Source organism: Primulina eburnea, unplaced genomic scaffold, assembly GCF_022965805.1.
Source record: "Primulina eburnea isolate SZY01 unplaced genomic scaffold, ASM2296580v1 ctg202, whole genome shotgun sequence".
Taxonomy (NCBI): domain Eukaryota; kingdom Viridiplantae; phylum Streptophyta; class Magnoliopsida; order Lamiales; family Gesneriaceae; genus Primulina; species Primulina eburnea.
This window is the reverse complement of record NW_027331038.1, coordinates 195,180-217,360: the sequence shown is the minus strand read 5'-3', so window position 1 is coordinate 217,360 and position 22,181 is coordinate 195,180. Positions and strand designations below refer to the sequence as shown.

Genomic DNA, 22,181 nt, shown 5'->3' with positions numbered 1-22,181 from the left:
CGTGCTATTCTTAAAAAGAACTTGGATTGACATTTTATTGACTTTATTTTGGGGTTGTCTAGGACTAAGAAGGGGATGGATTCTATTTATGGATTACTTTATGGGCTAAACTTTGCACAATAAAGTTGTAGTCTACTACTTGTCATCCTCAAACGGATGGACAAACTGAAGTTATAAATAGAACTTTAGGAACACTTTTGCGTGCTATTCTTAAAAGAACTTGGATTGACATTTCTATGGACTTTATTTTGGGGTTGCCTAGGACTAAGAAGGGGAGGGATTCTATTTATGGATTACTTTATATGCTAAACTTTGCACAATAAAGTTGTAATCTACTACTTGTCATCCTCAAACGGATGGACAAACTGAAGTTGTCAATAGAACTTTGGGAACACTTTTGCGTGCTATTCTTAAAAAGAACTTGGATTGACATTTTATTGCCTTTATTTTGGGGTTGTCTAGGACTAAGAAGGGGATAGATTCTATTTATGGATTACTTTATGGGCTAAACTTTGCACAATAAAGTTGTAATCTACTACTTGTCATCCTCAAACGGATGGACAAACTGAAGTTGTAAATAGAACTTTGGGAACACTTTTGCGTGCTATTCTTAAAAGAACTTGGATTGACATTTCTATGGACTTTATTTTGGGGTTGCCTAGTACTAAGAAGGGGAGGTATTCTATTTATGGATTACTTTATGGGCTAAACTTTGCACAATAAAGTTGTAATCTACTACTTGTCATCCTCAAACGGATGGACAAACTGAAGTTGTAAATAGAACTTTGGGAACACTTTTGCGTGCTATTCTTAAAAGAACTTGGATTGACATTTCTATGGACTTTATTTTGGGGTTGCCTAGGACTAAGAAGGGGAGGGATTCAATTTATGGATTACTTTATGGGCTAAACTTTGCACAATAAAGTTGTAATCTACTACTTGTCATCCTCAAACGGATGGACAAACTGAAGTTGTAAATAGAACTTTGAGAACACGTTTGCGTGCTATTATTAAAAGAACTTGGATTGACATTTCTATGGACTTTATTTTGGGGTTGCCTAGGACTAAGAAGGGGAGGGATTCTATTTATGGATTACTTTATGGGCTAAACTTTGCACAATAAAGTTGTAATCTACTACTTGTCATCCTCAAACGGATGGACAAACTGAAGTTGTAAATAGAACATTGGGAACACTTTTGCGTGCTATTCTTAAAAAGAACTTGGATTGACATTTCTATGGACTTTATTTTGGGGTTGCCTAGGAATAAGAAGGGGGGGATTCTATTTATGGATTACTTTATGGGCTAAACTTTGAACAATAAAGTTGTAATATACTACTTGTCATCCTCAAACGGAAGGACAAACTGAAGTTGTAAATAGAACTTTGGGAACATTTTTGCGTGCTATTCTTAAAAGAACTTGGATTGACATTTCTATGGACTTTATTTTGGGGTTGCCAATGACTAAGAAGGGGAGGGATTCTATTTATGGATTACTTTATGGGCTAAACTTTGCACAATAAAGTTGTAATCTACTACTTGTCATCCTCAAACGGATGGACAAACTGAAGTTGTAAATAGAACTTTGGGAACACTTTTGCGTGCTATTCTTAAAAGAACTTGGATTGACATTTCTATGGACTTTATTTTGGGGTTGCCAAGGACTATGAAGGAGAGGGATTCTATTTATGGATTACTTTAGGGCTAAACTTTGCACAATAAAGTTGTAATCTACTACTTGTCATCCTCAAACAGATGGACAAACTGAAGTTGTAAAAAGTACTTTGAGAACACGTTTGCGTGCTATTCTTAAAAGAACTTGGATTGACATTTCTATGGACTTTATTTTGGGTTGCCTAGGACTAAGAAGGGGATAGATTTTATTTATGGATTACTTTATGGGCTAAACTTTGGACAATAAAGTTGAAATCTACTACTTGTCATCCTCAAACGGATGGACAAACTGAAGTTGTAAATAGAACTTTGAGAACACTTTTGCGTGCTATTCTTAAAAGACTTGGATTGACATTTCTATGGACTTTATTTTGGGGTTGCCAAGGACTATGAAGGGGAGGGATTCTATTTATGGATTACTTTATGGGCTAAACTTTGCACAATGAAGTTGTAATCTACTACTTGTCATCCTCAAACAGATGGGCAAACTGAAGTTGTAAAAAGAACTTTGAGAACACGTTTGCGTGCTATTCTTAAAAGAACTTGGATTGACATTTCTATGGACTTTATTTTGGGTTGCCTAGGACTAAGAAGGGGATGGATTCTATTTATGGATTACTTTATGGGCTAAACTTTGCACAATAAATTTGAAATCTACTACTTGTCATCCTCAAACGGATGGACAAACTGAAGTTGTAATAAGAACTTTGGGAACACTTTTGCGTGCTATTCTTAAAAGAACTTGGATTGACATTTCTATGGACTTTAGTTTGGGGTTGCCAAGGACTAAGAAGGGGAGGGATTCTATTTATGGATTACTTTATGGGCTAAACTTTGCACAATAAAGTTGTAATCTACTACTTGTCATCCTCAAACGGATGGACAAACTGAAGTTGTCAATAGAACTTTGGGAACACTTTTGCGTGCTATTCTTAAAAAGAACTTAGATTGACATTTTATTGACTTTATTTTGGGGTTGTCTAGGACTAAGAAGGGGATGGATTCTATTTATGGATTACTTTATGGGCTAAACTTTGCACAATAAAGTTGTAATCTACTACTTGTCATCCTCAAACGGATGGACAAACTGAAGTTGTAAATAGAACTTTGGGAACACTTTTGCGTGCTATTCTTAAAAGAACTTGGATTGACATTTCTATGGACTTTATTTTGGGGTTGCCTAGTACTAAGAAGGGGAGGTATTCTATTTATGGATTACTTTATGGGCTAAACTTTGCACAATAAAGTTGTAATCTACTACTTGTCATCCTCAAACGGATGGACAAACTGAAGTTGTAAATAGAACTTTGAGAACACGTTTGCGTGCTATTCTTAAAAGAACTTGGATTGACATTTCTATGGACTTTATTTTGGGGTTGCCTAGGACTAAGAAGGGGAGGGATTCTATTTATGGATTACTTTATGGGCTAAACTTTGCACAATAAAGTTGTAATCTACTACTTGTCATCCTCAAACGGATGGACAAACTGAAGTTGTAAATAGAACTTTGGGAACACTTTTGCGTGCTATTCTTAAAAAGAACTTGGATTGACATTTCTATGGACTTTATTTTGGGGTTGCCTAGGAATAAGAAGGGGAGGATTCTATTTATGGATTACTTTATGGGCTAAAATTTGAACAATAAAGTTGTAATATACTACTTGTCATCCTCAAACGGAAGGACAAACTGAAGTTGTAAATAGAACTTTGGGAACACTTTTGCGTGCTATTCTTAAAAGAACTTGGATTGACATTTCTATGGACTTTATTTTGGGGTTGCCAATGACTAAGAAGGGGAGGGATTCTATTTATGGATTACTTTATGGGCTAAACTTTGCACAATAAAGTTGTAATCTACTACTTGTCATCCTCAAACAGATGGACAAACTGAAGTTGTAAAAAGAACTTTGAGAACACGTTTGCGTGCTATTCTTAAAAGAACTTGGATTGACATTTCTATGGACTTTATTTTAGGTTGCCTAGGACTAAGAAGGGGATGGATTCTCTTTATGGATTACTTTATGGGCTAAACTTTGCACAATAAAGTTGAAATCTACTACTTGTCATCCTCAAACGGATGGACAAACTGAAGTTGTAAATAGAACTTTGGGAACACTTTTGCGTGCTATTCTTAAAAGAACTTAGATTGACATTTCTATGGACTTTATTTTGGGGTTGCCAAGGACTAAGAAGGGGAGGGATTCTATTTATGGATTACTTTATGGGCTAAACTTTGCACAATAAAGTTGTAATCTACTACTTGTCATCCTCAAACGGATGGACAAACTGAAGTTGTCAATAGAACTTTGGGAACATTTTTGCGTGCTATTCTTAAAAAGAACTTGGATTGACATTTTATTGACTTTATTTTGGGGTTGTCTAGGACTAAGAAGGGGATGGATTCTATTTATGGATTACTTTATGGGCTAAACTTTGCACAATAAAGTTGTAATCTACTACTTGTCATCCTCAAACGGATGGACAAACTGAAGTTGTAAATAGAACTTTGGGAACACTTTTGCGTGCTATTCTTAAAAGAACTTGATGCAAACGTGGTTGATCAAGCACCAAAGAAAGCATGGGAGTCGTTGGAGTTTCCCGAAGGACCTATAACGAGGGGACGAAGCAAGAAGTTTAAAGATGCACTTCAAGGACTCATGATGAGCTATCAAGGAAGTCCTACAAGTTGGATGTCTAAATTAGAGGAGGTTGGGAATCATGGGAATGATATTGGAGGTCTTTGGAATTTAATTCAAGGTCAATTGCCGCAGCAGGACTGCACCCGCGCTATGTTATACATTGCACCCGCGTTCCATAATGATCAAAGTGAAGAAAATCCCCGAAGCAATACCGCACCCGCGGTCTAACATGAACCGCACCTGCGGTGCAATAGTGCACCCGCGCTCCTACAAGGACCGCACCCGCGGTCTTGTAAAAAAAAAAAAAAAAAAATTTTTTTTTTTTTTTTTTTTTTTTTTTTCGAAGCCTGACCGCACCCGCGGTCTTTCAACAGCGCACCCGCGGTCCTTTAGTGCACTTCCGTGTCAAAGTTTCTAATTATCTCATTTAAGCTTTTCACACTACTTTTCTTGTATTTTATTGCTTATATAATTGATGTATTAGACTTGAACGAAATTAATCATTGAAGATATATAAAATTGCATTGAGTTCTCTCAATCTTGCAAGGCTTTTGTGCTTTGTGTTTATCAAAATCAAACTTATCAAAGATTTCATCTTTGTGGCGTTTGTCGATTGTTCTTCGCACGGATTGTCAAAACAAGTTCTTTGAAGGTTCGTTCGAGATTCAATTGTTATCATCGTTGATATTTGTTGCTAAGATTTAATATCTTAGAGGTGAATATCACAAATCTTTACTTGTTTCAAAAGATCGGGACAACAAATCGATCCTTGTTTGATATTGAGTTGAGGGTGCGATTTCTATATTCGTGCTTGCCTTTCATTCGTACGAGGATTCGTATCATTTGGTATCAGAGCTTAGGCTCATTGATTCAAGTAAGTTATCCTTTTTTTTTTTTTTTTTTTGTGTTCAGATCTGTTTAAAAAAAAATTATTGTTCTGTTTCAGATCTGTGTTATATTGTTGTTTCTATTGTCATATCTATCAAAAACAAAAACAAAAATTCGATCTGTATCAAATCTGTGTTATCCTTTCGTTTCTGTGTCCAGATTTGTGTTATCCTTTGTTCTGCCTTAAGATCTGTGTTATTTTCTATCATCCTTTGTCATTCTTGAATCTAGAATTTTCGAAAATTTGTGTATCATCGTTCTTGTTATTGTGCAGTCCAAGTGAGACAGTTGCGAGTGTCCACGAAGTGAATCTTTTTGTTTGATAAAAAAAAAATACAAAGATTGAGCACACCTTTGAGAGAAAAATCAAATTTGAGTGGAAAAATCATTTGAGTGCGAGAGCTATTTCTTTGGAGTGATCGTGAGAATTTGGGTGAGGAAAATCTTTTATTTCTACTAACGTTTTATTGCAGGTATAAAATCTGAAATTAAAATGGAGAAGGAAGTAGGAGAGAGTTCGAACCAGGGGTTGTCTAAGGTTCAAATGGAGGCGTTATTTGGGCATTTTAGTAGAATGTTGAGGGTTGAGTTGGATCCTTTATATGAGAGATTGGATAGGCTTGAAGTTAGTACGAGTGAAAATAAATCTAAGCCTAAAGGTTTGGGTAGAGTGGATGAAGAAGAGGATGATTATGAGTTGGAAGGAGAAGAGGAGAGTCAAAACGAGAATTGGGGTAGAAGCGGAAGAGGTAGAGGATTTGGTAGGGGAAGAAGAGAAGCCTTACGTGGGAGGTACGATGATGAGAATAAGGAAGATAATAACATAGGTAGCATTAAGATGAAAATTCCATCGTTCAATGGTAAGTCGGATCCAGAGGCTTATTTAGAATGGGAAAAGCGAGTTGAATTTGTGTTTGATTGTCACCATTATTCCGAACAAAAGAAGGTTAGGTTGGCCGTGGTTGAATTTGTTGATTATGCACTTATTTGGTGGGATCAATTAGTGACCACTAAGAGGAGATGCAATGAGAGGCCTATAGAAACTTGGGCGGAGATGAAAAGCATAATGAGGAAAAGGTTTGTACCAAATCACTACTATAGAGAAGTGTTTAAGAAGTTACAAACTTTGAGACAAGGTGTGAAGAGTGTTGAGGACTACTATAAAGAGTTGGAAGTAGTCATGATTAGAGCAAACATTGAGGAGGATAGTGAGGCTACTATGGCTCGTTTTCTGTGTGGTTTGAACAGGGAAATTCAAGACCAAGTGGAGCTTAGACATTACTTGGATCTAGATGAAATGGTGCAGATGGCGATTAAAGTGGAGCAACAACTCAAGAGGAGAGGAGTTGGTCGTACCACACAAACTGGGAATACATCAACACCTTGGCGTTCCAACGTTGTTAAACGTGAAGAAAGCAAAGCAGTGGTCAAGCCCAAAGTTGACATTAAACAGGAGGCGCCTAAGCAAGGAGTGCAAGGTAAACCTGAAACTCCTATTAATCGTTCTAGAGATATTAAATGTTTTAGGTGTCAAGGAGTTGGACATATTGCTAGTCAATGTCCCAATAAAAGGGTGATGGTGTTGAATAATTATGGGGAGTATGAATCTCATAGTGAGGGAGATGATGGAGAGGATGAAGATGAGATGCCTGAATTAGAGGATCCTGATGAGGGATATGAGGCAGTTGTGGGAGAAGCGTTAGTGACTAGGCGTATAATGAGTACCCAAGTCAAGGAAGAAGAAACTAACCAAAGGGAAAACTTATTCCATACTAGGTGTTTTGTCAATGGCAAGGTTTGCAATCTTATTATAGATGGAGGAAGTTGTACCAATGTTGCTAGTCTTGAGATGGTTGAAAAATTGAGCTTGCCTACTTTGAAACATCCCCAACCATATAGGCTACAATGGTTGAATGATTGTGCCGAAGTGAAGGTGAACAAACAAGTTTTGGTTGCGTTTTCGATTGGGAAGTATATTGATGAGGTGTTGTGTGATGTGGTGCCAATGCATGCTTGTCATATTTTGTTAGGGAGACCATGGCAATATGATAGGCAAGTGACACATGATGGGTTTAGAAATAAATATTCTTTTGTACTCAAGAAAGAACCCATTGTTTTACTTCCTTTGTCCCCAAAGCAAGTGTTGGAGGACCAATTGAAAAAGAAGAAAAGAGATGAGGCCGAAAGAAAGAGTGAATTAAAAAGTGAGATGGCCTTTGAAAAGAAAAATGAAATGGCTAAAAACAAAAGTGATAAAAAAATTGAGATAGCCATACAAAGAAAAATGAGGAAAAAGAAAATGAGAGGAAAGAGGCCAAAAAGAAAACATATATGGCCCAAAAGAGTGAGTTGAAGCAATTGATGCACACACATGAACCACTTGTGTTGATTGTTTATAAGGAGATCCTCCTTAACACAAGTGATATAGCCGGGTCCCTTCCGAGCATTGTAATTTCACTTTTGCAGGAATTTGAAGATGTATTTCCGGAGGAGCTACCTCAAGGATTACCACCATTGAGGGGGATTGAGCACCAAATTGATTTGGTACCCGGAAGTGTATTGCCAAATCGTCCAGCTTACAGAAGCAATCCGGAGGAGACTAAGGAGCTACAACTACAGGTAAGTGAGTTGTTAGATAGGGGTTTTGTGCGTGAGTCCATGTCTCCTTGTGCTGTACCTGTTTTACTAGTTCCTAAGAAAGATGGTTCATGGCGTATGTGCGTGGATTGTAGGGCAATTAATAACATAACCATCAAGTATAGGCATCCCATACCTAGACTAGATGATATGTTAGATGAGTTGCATGGTGCATGTATTTTTAGTAAGATTGATTTGAAAAGTGGTTATCATCAAATTAGAATGAGGGAAGGTGATGAGTGGAAAACGGCATTTAAAACCAAGTATGGGTTATATGAGTAGATGGTCATGCCTTTTGGCTTAACTAATGCTCCTAGTACCTTTATGAGGTTGATGAATCATGTTTTGCGTGCTTACATAGGAAAATTTGTTGTGGTTTATTTTGATGATATTCTTGTGTATAGCAAAGATTTAGAAGAGCATGTTGAGCATTTGAGACTTGTACTGATGACACTTAGGGATGAACATTTATATGCTAATCTTAAGAAATGTGATTTTTGTACAAGCAAGCTTGTTTTTCTAGGTTTTGTGGTAAGTTCACAGGGGATACAAGTGGATGACGACAAGGTAAGTGCTATTCGAGATTGGCCAACACCTGCTAATGTTAGTCAAGTTCGAAGCTTTCATGGTCTTGCAAGCTTCTATAGGAGGTTTGTAAAAGATTTTAGCACATTGGCGGCACCGATGACCGCGGTGATTAAGAAGCACGTTCCATTCCATTGGGGCGAGGAGCAAGAGAAGTCTTTTAATATTATTAAACAAAAATTAATAAATGCGCCTTTACTTGTTTTGCCTGATTTTTCTAATACTTTTGAAATTGAATGTGATGCTTCAGGTGTAGGAATTGGTGGTGTTTTGATGCAAGGAGGACGGCCGGTGGCATACTTTAGTGAGAAGCTCAATGGAGCAGCACTGAACTATCCAACGTATGACAAGGAGTTGTACGCGCTTGTGAGGACCTTGGAGGTGTGGCAACACTACTTGAGACCTAAAGAGTTTGTGATTCACACGGATCATGAGTCTCTTAAGCACCTTAAGGGACAACAGAAGTTGAATAAGCGGCATGCTAAATGGGTGGCATTCATAGGTACATTTCCCTACATAATCAAATACAAACAAGGTAAGGATAATGTAGTGGCTGACGCACTATCACGGAGGTACGTATTAATCTCTACCTTGGATTCGAAAATCTTGGGATTTGAACATATGAAAGAGTTGTATTTGTTGGATGAGGATTTTAAGGAGATATTTGAAACATGTATGCATGGTCCACATGATAAATTTTATTTGCATAATGGGTTTTTATTTAGAGAAGATAGATTGTGCATTCCTAAGTCATCAATTCGTGAATTACTTGTGAGGGAGGCACATGGTGGAGGTTTAATGGGGCATTTTGGTGTGGCTAAAACTTTGAGTTGTTTGCATGAGCATTTTTATTGGCCACATATGAAACGTGATGTTGAACGTGTTTGTGAAAAATGCATTACTTGTAGACAAGCTAAGTCTAGAACACAACCACATGGCTTGTATACACCACTTCCCGTCCCTAGTGAACCTTGGGTTGATATTTCTATGGACTTTGTTTTGGGGTTGCCTAGGACAAAGAAGGGGAGGGATTCAATATTTGTTGTTGTTGACAGATTCTCTAAAATGGCACATTTTATTGCTTGTCACAAAACTGATGATGCATCAAACATTGCAGATTTGTTCTTTAAGGAAGTCGTTAGGTTGCATGGTATGCCTAGGACAATTGTGTCTGATCGTGATGTTAAATTCTTAAGTTACTTTTGGAAAACCTTGTGGGCTAAACTTGGCACGAAACTGATGTTTTCTACTACATGTCATCCTCAAACGGATGGACAAACTGAAGTTGTTAACCGAACTCTAGGAACACTTTTGCGTGCTATCATTAAGAAGAACTTAAAGAATTGGGAGGATTGTTTACCATTTGTTGAGTTTGCTTATAATCGTTGCGTGCATTCTACTACAAATTATTCACCATTTGAAATTGTATATGGTTTTAATCCTTTGACTCCGTTGGATTTGATGTCTTTACCTGTGAGTGACAGGTTGAACATGGATGGCCAGAAGAAAGCTGAATTCGTTAGAAGTTTGCATGAGAAGGTCAAGGATAACATCGAGAAGAAGAATTTACAATACACGAAGCAAGCCAACAAGGGAAGGAAAAAGATGGTTTTTGAAAAGGGAGATTGGGTGTGGTTGCACTTAAGGAAGGAAAGATTTCCAGAGAAGCGACGTTCAAAGCTTTTACCTAGGGGTGATGGACCATTTCAAGTAATTGAAAGGATCAACGACAATGCATATAAACTTGATCTGCCAGGTGAGTACAATGTCAGTTCTACTTTTAATGTTAGTGATCTTTCGTTGTTTGATGTAGGAGATGATCAAGATTTGAGGACAAATCCTTTTCAAGAAGGGGAGAATGATGCAAACGTGGTTGATCAAGCACCAAAGAAAGCATGGGAGTCGTTGGAGTTTCCCGAAGGACCTATAACGAGGGGACGAAGCAAGAAGTTTAAAGATGCACTTCAAGGACTCATGATGAGCTATCAAGGAAGTCCTACAAGTTGGATGTCTAAATTAGAGGAGGTTGGGAATCATGGGAATGATATTGGAGGTCTTTGGAATTTAATTCAAGGTCAATTGCCGCAGCAGGACTGCACCCGCGCTATGTTATACATTGCACCCGCGTTCCATAATGATCAAAGTGAAGAAAATCCCCGAAGCAATACCGCACCCGCGGTCTAACATGAACCGCACCCGCGGTGCAAGAGTGCACCCGCGCTCCTACAAGGACCGCACCCGCGGTCTTGTAAAAAAAAAAAAAAAAAAAATTTTTTTTTTTTTTTTTTTTTTTTTTTTTTTCGAAGCCTGACCGCACCCGCGGTCTTTCAACAGCGCACCCGCGGTCCTTTAGTGCACTTCCGTGTCAAAGTTTCTAATTATCTCATTTAAGCTTTTCACACTACTTTTCTTGTATTTTATTGCTTATATAATTGATGTATTAGACTTGAACGAAATTAATCATTGAAGATATATAAAATTGCATTGAGTTCTCTCAATCTTGCAAGGCTTTTGTGCTTTGTGTTTATCAAAATCAAACTTATCAAAGATTTCATCTTTGTGGCGTTTGTCGATTGTTCTTCGCACGGATTGTCAAAACAAGTTCTTTGAAGGTTCGTTCGAGATTCAATTGTTATCATCGTTGATATTTGTTGCTAAGATTTAATATCTTAGAGGTGAATATCACAAATCTTTACTTGTTTCAAAAGATCGGGACAACAAATCGATCCTTGTTTGATATTGAGTTGAGGGTGCGATTTCTATATTCGTGCTTGCCTTTCATTCGTACGAGGATTCGTATCAGAACTTGGATTGACATTTCTATGGACTTTATTTTGGGGTTGCCTAGGACTAAGAAGGGGAGGGATTCTATTTATGGATTACTTTATAGGCTAAACTTTGCACAATAAAGTTGTAATCTACTACTTGTCATCCTCAAACGGATGGACAAACTGAAGTTGTAAATAGAACTTTGAGAACACGTTTGCGTGCTATTCTTAAAAGAACTTGGATTGACATTTCTATGGACTTTATTTTGGGGTTGCCTAGTACTAAGAAGGGGAGGGATTCTATTTATGGATTACTTTATGGGCTAAACTTTGCACAATAAAGTTGTAATCTACTACTTGTCATCCTCAAACGGATGGACAAACTGAAGTTGTAAATAGAACTTTGGGAACACTTTTGCGTGCTATTCTTAAAAGAACTTGGATTGACATTTCTATGGACTTTATTTTGGGTTGCCTAGGACTAAGAAGGGGATGGATTCTATTTATGGATTACTTTATGGGTTAAACTTTGCACAATAAAGTTGTAATCTACTACTTGTCATCCTCAAACGGATGGACAAACTGAAGTTGTAAATAGAACTTTGGGAGCACTTTTGCGTGCTATTCTTAAAAGAACTTGGATTGACATTTCTAAGGACTTTATTTTGGGGTTGCCAAGGACTAAGAAGGGGAGGGATTCTATTTATGGATTACTTTATGGGCTAAACTTTGCACAATAAAGTTGTAATCTACTACTTGTCATCCTCAAACGGATGGACAAACTGAAGTTGTAAATAGAACTTTGGGAACACTTTTGCGTGCTATTCTTAAAAGAACTTGGATTGACATTTCTATGAACTTTATTTTGGGGTTGCCAAGGACTATGAAGGGGAGGGATTCTATTTATGGATTACTTTATGGGCTAAACTTTGCACAATAAAGTTGTAATCTACTACTTGTCATCCTCAAACAGATGGACAAACTGAAGTTGTAAAAAGAACTTTGAGAACACGTTTGCATGCTATTCTTAAAAGAACTTGGATTGACATTTCTATGGACTTTATTTTTGGGTTGCCTAGGACTAAGAAGGGGAGGGATTCTATTTATGGATTACTTTATGGGCTAAACTTTGCACAATAAAGTTGTAATCTACTTACTACTTGGCATCCTCAAACGGATGGACAAACTGAAGTTGTCAATAGAACTTTAGGAACACTTTTGCGTGCTATTCTTAAAAAGAACTTGGATTGACATTTATATTGACTTTATTTTGGGGTTGCCTAGGACTAAGAAGGGGTGGGATTCTATTTTTGGATTACATTATTGGCTAAACTTTGCACAATAAAGTTGTAATCTACTACTTGTCATCCTCAAACGGATGGACAAACTGAAGTTGTAAATAGAACTTTGGGAACACTTTTGCGTGCTATTCTTAAAAAGAACTTGGATTGACATTTCTATGGACTTTATTTTGGGGTTGCCTAGGGCTAAGAAGGGGAGGGATTCTATTTATGGATTACTTTATGGGCTAAACTTTGAACAATAAAGTTGTAATATACTACTTGTCATCCTCAAACGGAAGGACAAACTGAAGTTGTAAATAGAACTTTGGGAACACTTTTGCGTGCTATTCTTAAAAAGAACTTGGATTGACATTTATATGGACTTTATTTTGGGGTTGCCTAGGACTAAGAAGGGGAGGGATTCTATTTATGGATTACTTTATGCGCTAAACTTTGCACAATAAAGTTGTAATCTACTACTTGTCATCCTCCAACGGATGGACAAACTGAAGTTGTCAATAGAACTTTGGGAACACTTTTGCGTGCTATTTTTAAAAAGAACTTGGATTGACATTTCTATGGACTTTATTTTGGAGTTGCCTAGGACTAAGAAGGGGAGGGATTCTATTTATGGATTACTTGATGGGCAAAACTTTGAACAATAAAGTTGTAATATACTACTTGTCATCCTCAAATGGAAGGACAAACTGAAATTTTAAATAGAACTTTGGGAACACTTTTGCGTGCTATTCTTAAAAAGAACTTGGATTGACATTTATATGGACTTTATTTTGGGGTTGCCTAGGACTAAGAAGGGGAGGGATTCTATTTATGGATTACTTTATGCGCTAAACTTTGCACAATAAAGTTGTAATCTACTACTTGTCATCCTCCAACGGATGGACAAATTGAAGTTGTCAATAGAACTTTGGGAACACTTTTGCGTGCTATTTTTAAAAAGAACTTGGATTGACATTTCTATGGACTTTATTTTGGAGTTGCCTAGGACTAAGAAGGGGAGGGATTCTATTTATGGATTACTTGATGGGCAAAACTTTGAACAATAAAGTTGTAATATACTACTTGTCATCTTCAAACGGAAGGACAAACTGAAATTTTAAATAGAACTTTGGGAACACTTTTGCGTGCTATTCTTAAAAAGAACTTGGATTGACATTTATATGGACTTTATTTTGGGGTTGCCTAGAACTAAGAAGGGGAGGGATTCTATTTATGGATTACTTTATGCGCTAAACTTTGCACAATAAAGTTGTAATCTACTACTTGTCATCCTCCAACGGATGGACAAACTGAAGTTGTCAATAGAACTTTGGAACACTTCTGCGTGCTATTCTAAAAAAAAACTTGGATTGACATTTCTATGGACTTTATTTTGGAGTTGCCTAGGACTAAGAAGGGGAGGCATTCTATTTATGGATTACTTTATGCACTAAACTTTGCACAATAAAGTTGTAATCTACTACTTGTCATCCTCAAACGGATGGACAAACTGAAGTTGTAAATAGAACTTTGAGAACACGTTTGCGTGCTATTCTTAAAAGAACTTGGATTGACATTTCTATGGACTTTATTTTGGGGTTGCCTAGGACTAAGAAGGGGAGGGATTCTATTTATGGATTATTTTTATGCGCTAGACTTTGCACAATAAAGTTGTAATCTACTACTTGTCATCCTCAAACGATGGACAAATTGAAGTTGTAAATAGAACTTTAGGAACACTTTTGCGTGCTATTCTTAAAGGAACTTGGATTGACATTTCTATGGACTTTATTTTGGGGTTGCCTAGGACTAAGAAGGGGAGGGATTCTATTTATGGATTACTTTATGGGCTAAACTTTGCACAATAAAGTTGTAATCTACTACTTGTCATCCTCAAACGGATGGACAAACTGAAGTTGTAAATAGAACTTTGGGAACACTTTTGCGTGCTATTCTTAAAAGAACTTGGATTGACATTTCTATGGACTTTATTTTGGGGTTGCCTAGGACTAAGAAGGTGAGAGATTCTATTTATGGATTACTTTATGCGCCAAACTTTGCACAATAAAGTTGTAATCTACTACCTGTCATCCTCCAACGGATGGACAAACTGAAGTTGTCAATAGAACTTTGGAACACTTCTGCGTGCTATTCTAAAAAAAAACTTGGATTGACATTTCTATGGACTTTATTTTGGAGTTGCCTAGGACTAAGAAGGGGAGGCATTCTATTTATGGATTACTTTATGCACTAAACTTTGCACAATAAAGTTGTAATCTACTACTTGTCATCCTCAAACGGATGGACAAACTGAAGTTGTAAATAGAACTTTGAGAACACGTTTGCGTGCTATTCTTAAAAGAACTTGGATTGACATTTCTATGGACTTTATTTTTGGGTTGCCTAGGTCTAAGAAGGGGAGGGATTCTATTTATGGATTATTTTTATGCGCTAGACTTTGCACAATAAAGTTGTAATCTACTACTTGTCATCCTCAAACGGATGGACAAATTGAAGTTGTAAATAGAACTTTGGGAACACTTTTGCGTGCTATTCTTAAAGGAACTTGGATTGACATTTCTATGGACTTTATTTTGAGGTTGCCTAGGACTAAGAAGGGGAGGGATTCTATTTATGGATTACTTTATGGGCTAAACTTTGCACAATAAAGTTGTAATCTACTACTTGTCATCCTCAAACGGATGGACAAACTGAAGTTGTAAATAGAACTTTGGGAACACTTTTGCGTGCTATTCTTAAAAGAACTTGGATTGACATTTCTATGGACTTTATTTTGGGGTTGCCTAGGACTAAGAAGGTGAGAGATTCTATTTATGGATTACTTTATGCGCCAAACTTTGCACAATAAAGTTATAATCTACTACCTGTCATCCTCAAACGGATGGACAAATTGAAGTTGTAAATAGAACTTTGGGAACACTTTTGCGTGCTATTCTTAAAGGAACTTGGATTGACATTTCTTTGGACTTTATTTTGGGGTTGCCTAGGACTAAGAAGGGGAGGGATTCTATTTATGGATTACTTTATAGGCTAAACTTTGCACAATAAAGTTGTAATCTACTACTTGTCATCCTCAAACGGATGGACAAACTGAAGTTGTAAATAGAACTTTGAGAACACGTTTGCGTGCTATTCTTAAAAGAACTTGGATTGACATTTCTATGGACTTTATTTTGGGGTTGCCTAGGACTAAGAAGGGGAGGGATTCTATTTATGGATTACTTTATGGGCTAAACTTTGCACAATAAAGTTGTAATCTACTACTTGTCATCCTCAAACGGATGGACAAACTGAAGTTGTAAATAGAACTTTGGGAGCACTTTTGCGTGCTATTCTTAAAAGAACTTGGATTGACATTTCTAAGGACTTTATTTTGGGGTTGCCAAGGACTAAGAAGGGGAGGGATTCTATTTATGGATTACTTTATGGGCTAAACTTTGCACAATAAAGTTGTAATCTACTACTTGTCATCCTCAAACGGATGGACAAACTGAAGTTGTAAAAAGAACTTTGAGAACACGTTTGCGTGCTATTCTTAAAAGAACTTGGATTGACATTTCTATGGACTTTATTTTGGGTTGCCTAGGACTAAGAAGGGGATGAATTCTATTTATGGATTACTTTATGGGCTAAACTTTGCACAATAAAGTTGTAATCTACTACTAGTCATTCTCAAACGGATGGACAAACTGAAGTTGTAAATAAAACTTTGGGAACACTTTTGCGTGCTATTCTTAAAAGAACTTGGATTGACATTTCTATGGACTTTATTTTAGGGTTGCCAATGACTAAGAAGGGGAGGGATTCTATTTATGGATTACTTTATGGGCTAAACTTTGCACAATAAAGTTGTAATCTACTACTTGTCATCCTCAAACGGATGGACAAACTGAAGTTGTAAATAGAACTTTGGGAACACTTTTGCGTGCTATTCTTAAAAGAACTTGGATTGACATTTCTATGGATTACTTTAGGGCTAAACTTTGCACAATAAAGTTGTAATCTACTACTTGTCATCCTCAAACAGATGGACAAACTGAAGTTGTAAAAAGTACTTTGAGAACACGTTTGCGTGCTATTCTTAAAAGAACTTGGATTGACATTTCTATGGACTTTATTTTGGGTTGCCTAGGACTAAGAAGGGGATGGATTTTATTTATGGATTACTTTATGGGCTAAACTTTGCACAATAAAGTTGAAATCTACTACTTGTCATCCTCAAACGGATGGACAAACTGAAGTTGTAAATAGAACTTTGAGAACACTTTTGCGTGCTATTCTTAAAAGACTTGGATTGACATTTCTATGGACTTTATTTTGGGGTTGCCAAGTGTAATGCCCAGAGCAATGATTGACATGTACGAATTCATAGATATGTTGTGAAGATTGTACATAACCATAAGAAATAAGAAATGATATCTATTGAGATTAGATTGACCGATATCGAGAATGTTGGATTATTTATATTTCGGTGAGACCGGAAGGACCGAACCAGGATCGGATCGTCCGATGCGTTCGGATCGTCCGATCGGCGTTCGGAGCGTCCGAGCCAGGTGGCTGGACACATGGATGGCATGCAGAGTTCGGATCGACCGATCGTAGTTCGGATCATCCGAGACAGTTGGCTAGAGACGTGGAAGACATGCAGGATTCGGAACGTCCGAAGTGAGTTCGGAGCGTCCGAAGTGTGTCAGATCGGAGCGTCCGAAGTGGATCGGATCTTCCGATCATTGTCTATAAATAGAGACGCGAGGTCTCAGTTTAGAGTCATTCCTACGAGCTCTCAGTAGAAGTAGAAGTGTTAAGAGTCATTTCTATTGCAGATTCATCTTCACGACTGTAACAGCAATTCTACGACGAAAGGTATACTACATGCTTTGTTTTGGGGAATCACGACTCAAATGAGATCACATTTGAGTTTCCCAACTAAAATCACATACGAGTTTTATTGTCTATATCTTGATATAGGTATTATTATAGATTTGTTTATATGCAAATCTCGTTATGCTTTGTTTACAGATCATGTTACATTGCATTAGATGTTTATTAGAACTTGTATTCAATTCCTATTATGCTTTGTTTACAGATCATGTTACATTGCATTAGATGATTATGCTTGTTTACAGATTTTGTATTCATGCATTAAGATAGGGCAGTCTGGAGATCAGGCAGACTACTAGATGTTCGGTTCTATCCCAGCTTAGGGGAAGATCACCGCCCCTATTGTAGACGTGGATACAGATCAGGCCGAAGTCTAGGAATAAGACGTACCGTCACCCCGATTGGGAGGGTAGGTGATAGATCGTCTTATTCACACCGGGATCCCTAGAGTTTTAGTCGAGTCGCATCTAGACATGATTAGGCTCGCATTTCATGATTTTATATGAATGACATTCATATCAGCATGTTTCATGTTTTATAGTATTTATATGCATGTTCACATGTTTATACTGGGATGTGTTCTCACCGGTTTTCCGGCTGTTGTTATGTCTGTATGTGTGCATAACAACAGGTGGGGCAGGATTTGGGTCGAGACAGAGATGATCGTGTTAGCGTGGAGATCTCGGGCCTAGCAGACGGACCAGTAGTTGTCTTTTGTTATGTACTGTATTTTATTACTGGTTAGTTGAGGATATACGGAACAGGACATAGATTTTATGTTTGTATGTTGTAAATTAAATAAAGAACTTGTGCTTGTCTAGTTACATTTTGATTTAAATATAAAAGCGAAAAATTGACCCACATTTTAGAATAACAATCCATTTAATCCCAAGAAAAAGATTTAGAGCCCGGGTCCCCACAACAGGTGGTATCAGAGCCGATAGTTCCGTTAGACTGGCCGATAGTTCCATTAGACTGAAATAGGATAGAATGAGCGGGGTAGATCGAGTCTTCTTCCTTGCTTGATGATGTGCTAGCATGATTATTGCTTTCTTATTACATGTTGTTTGGTATTTGATTAATTTCAGCATGTGATTGACTGAATCAGAACCGATTCTAGATCAGAGGTAACTGACTAGATGATGGCTGAGACAGTTGTATATCTTGTTTACTAATCAGTTGGATTATTAGATATGCCTCCTAGAAGAGCAGCCGTACCTCTACGACCAGCAGCGCCAGAGCAGGGGAGTACATCCGGAGATTCTATGGATGTTACAGCGACCCCTATGGAGACGTTGCTGAAGCGATTCCAATCCTTTCGACCTCCCACTTTAAAAGGTACCGAGAATGCCATCGAGTGCGAAAGTTGGCTTGAAGATATTGAGATGCTATTCGACTCGTTGGAGTACAGTGATGAGAAGAGGATCAAGCTAATTGGCCATCAATTGCAAGATATAGCAAAGAATTGGTGGTTGAACATTAGGAGAGCTTTAGAGCAGCGGGGTACCGAAATTTCTTGGAAGGTATTCAAGACCGAGTTTTATCAACGATTCTTCCCTGTATCTTACCGTAAAGATAAAGGCGCTGAATTCGCAAACCTGAGGCAAGGGCCATTGAACATTGAAGAGTACGTTGCTAAATTTTCCTCTTTGCTTCGTTTCGCACCTCATGTTTCAGGAAATGACGAGGCCATGGCGGATCAATTTATAAATGGCCTGAATCCAGATATCTTTACGTTGGTCAATACTGGGAGACCCGATAATTTCTCGGATGCATTGAATCGTGCCAAAGGAGCTGAAGCAGGATTGCTTAGGCAACGGAGTGCTCCGTATGTCGCACCGAGTCCGAGACCGCCACTACCTCCATCCCAAGTGCCTCCTCCTCGATTCGAAAGTGGTGGTAGTGGTAGTGGACGCAAAGAACAGCTGAAGGCGAAGGGGAAACAGTTTAAAAGACCAGGGAGCAGTTCGTCGAGCTCCAGCGGATCAAGACAGACTGGTTTTGATCAGAGTAGCAGGTATACAGGTGTTTATTGCAGTTCCTGTGGAGGGAAGCATGCGACTGAACAGTGCCAGGGAGTTACAGGTCGATGTAACGTTTGTAGGCAACCGGGGCATTTTGCCAAAGTCTGTCCACAGAGAGGTGTACAGCAAGGCCAGAGTGGAAGAGCATCCGGTTCAGTACCTCAGTTTGAGCGGCAGGCATCATCGGTTCACTCTTTTCAGCCTCCACCAGCACCGACTCCACCCAGAGGCCGAGGTAGTCAGACGGTGACTCAACCTCCGAGGCAACAAGCCCAAGTGTTTGCATTGACAGAAGAGCAAGCACAAGATGCACCAGATGATGTGATAGCAGGTAACTGCTCTCTGTATGGTTATCCTGCTTATATCTTGATAGATACAGGTGCATCGCATACATTCATCTCAGAACGATTTGCATTGTTGCATTCATTGCCTGTTGAGTCTTTGTTAGATGTGGTGTCTATTAATTCTCCGTTGGGAAGTGGATTAATATCTGTAACTACGGTTAGACATTGCATTCTACAGTTTGAGGGGCATGAGATTGACCTAGATTGTATAGTGTTGGGTCTAGCTGATTTTGATTGTATAGTCGGTATTGACATGCTAACGAAGTACAGAGCCACCGTGGATTGTTTCCACAAGATTGTCAGATTCAGACCCGAGATGACAGACGAGTGGAAATTCTACGGGAAGGGTTCCAGATCTCGGATTCCCTTGATTTCGGCTCTTACTATGAACAGACTGTTACAGAAAGGAGCGGATGGTTTCTTTGTTTATGCTGTAGATATGCAGAAGTCGAGCCCGGCATTGGCAGATCTGCCAGTAGTACGGGAATTTCCAGATATTTTTCCAGATGAGATCCCAGGATTACCTCCGGTTCGTGAGGTAGATTTCAGCATTGAACTTGCGCCAGGTACCGTACCTATTTCGAGAGCTCCATATAGGATGGCACCCATCGAACTCAAAGAATTGAAAGCACAATTAGAAGATCTTCTAGCCAAGGGATATATCAGACCTAGTGTATCTCCTTGGGGCGCTCCGGTGCTGTTCGTGCGAAAGAAAGATGGGTCGATGCGGTTGTGTATCGATTACCGGCAGTTGAACAAGGCAACGATCAAGAATAAATATCCTTTGCCTAGGATCGATGACCTATTTGATCAGTTGCAGGGATCCTCGGTCTATTCTAAGATTGATTTACGTTCTGGTTATCATCAGCTCAGAGTTCGAGATATAGACATACCAAAGACAGCGTTTCGAACCAGGTATGGACATTACGAATTTATTGTCATGCCTTTTGGTTTAACAAATGCTCCTGCGGTATTTATGGGCTTGATGAACCAAGTGTTTCAGAGATATCTAGATGAATTTGTGATTGTCTTCATTGATGACATTTTGGTGTATTCGAAGAACAGAAATAAGCATGCAGAGCATCTCAGAATTGTGTTGCAGACGTTGAGAAACGAACGACTGTATGCTAAATTGTCAAAGTGTGAGTTTTGGTTGAATAGAGTTGTCTTCTTAGGACATATCATTTCTGGAGATGGTATTTCTGTTGATCCGAGTAAAGTGGAAGCTGTGATTAGTTGGTCGAGACCGACTTCTGTACCAGAAATACGCAGTTTCATGGGCTTAGCCGGATACTACAGAAGATTTATCAAAGATTTCTCCAGTATTGCAAAACCAATAACTCAATTAACACAAAAGAATGCACCATTTGTTTGGTCAGAGGAGTGTGAGTCTAGCTTTGTTGAATTGAAGAAAAGGCTGACCAGTGCTCCAGTATTGACGATACCTTCAGGTACAGGTGATTTTGTTGTATATTGTGATGCTTCTCATAGAGGTTTGGGATGTGTCCTTATGCAGCGAGGTCATGTGATCGCATACGCCTCGAGACAATTGAAGCCACATGAAGTTCGATACCCCATTCATGATCTTGAATTGGCGGCTATCGTGTTTGCATTAAAGATTTGGCGTCATTATCTCTATGGCGAGAAATTTGAGATCTTTTCCGATCACAAGAGCTTAAAGTACCTATTTTCTCAATCAGAATTGAATATGAGGCAACGTAGATGGCTAGATCTTCTGAAAGACTTTGACTGTGAAATCAAATATTATCCAGGTAAGTCAAATGCAGCAGCAGATGCCTTGAGTCGTAAGGTATGTTCATTGTCCCTATCGACGATAGGTGTTAACAAGTTAGTTGAAAATTGCTGTACATCTGGATTAGAATTTGATACAGATAGTAAGCCACTACGACTTTTTACGATCCAAGTTGAGCCCAATTTGATTATGAGGATTAAGGAAGCACAAAGAACTGATCAGAATGTGCAAAGATCAATCCAAATGGTCAGATCAGGGCATGTATCAGAATATCAGGTACGAGATCATGTGTTGTACGTGAATAACCGTCTAGTTGTGCCAGATGTTGCAGATTTGAGACAGCAGATTCTGACGGAGGCACATTGTAGTCGGTTCAGCATCCATCCTGGTGGCAGAAAGATGTACAATGACTTGAAGACACAGTTCTGGTGGAAGCAAATGAAGTCAGACATTGCCGAATTTGTGTCTAAATGCTTGAACTGCCAACAGGTGAAGGCCGAGAGGAAGAAGCCGGGGGGTTTACTTCAGAGTTTATCCATTCCAGAATGGAAATGGGACCACATTTCCATGGATTTCGTGACGAAGTTACCTCGATCATCCAGAGGTTGCGATGCGATTTGGGTCATTATTGACAGATTGACCAAATCTGCTTGTTTCATCCCTTATAGAATGACGTATAGACAG

At 38.4% G+C, this 22,181-nt stretch overlaps 1 protein-coding gene across 1 annotated transcript; it reads left to right on the top strand.

Moving 5' to 3' along the window:
- The first annotated feature begins 5,601 nt into the window (after positions 1 to 5,601).
- On the top strand, positions 5,602 to 10,655 carry LOC140820861 (uncharacterized). The gene is made up of 6 exons (XM_073181228.1): positions 5,602 to 7,257; positions 7,668 to 7,914; positions 8,362 to 8,995; positions 9,128 to 9,900; positions 10,048 to 10,179; positions 10,240 to 10,655. The coding sequence occupies exons 1-6, from the start codon at positions 5,695 to 5,697 to the stop codon at positions 10,605 to 10,607; spliced, it is 3,717 nt and encodes a 1,238-aa protein (XP_073037329.1). The 5' UTR covers positions 5,602 to 5,694; the 3' UTR covers positions 10,608 to 10,655.
- Positions 10,656 to 22,181: the final 11,526 nt, after the last annotated feature.

Excerpts from the sequence above, each read along its gene's own strand:
- LOC140820861 (XM_073181228.1), top strand. The coding sequence starts at position 5,695 with ATGGAGAAGGAAGTAGGAGAGAGTTCGAACCAGGGGTTGTCTAAGGTT. Across the intron at positions 7,258-7,667 it reads CATGGCAATATGATAGGCAA|GAATTTGAAGATGTATTTCC; the intron begins GTGACACATGAT and ends TCACTTTTGCAG. Across the intron at positions 7,915-8,361 it reads TAAGAAAGATGGTTCATGGC|GTTTTGTGGTAAGTTCACAG; the intron begins GTATGTGCGTGG and ends TTGTTTTTCTAG.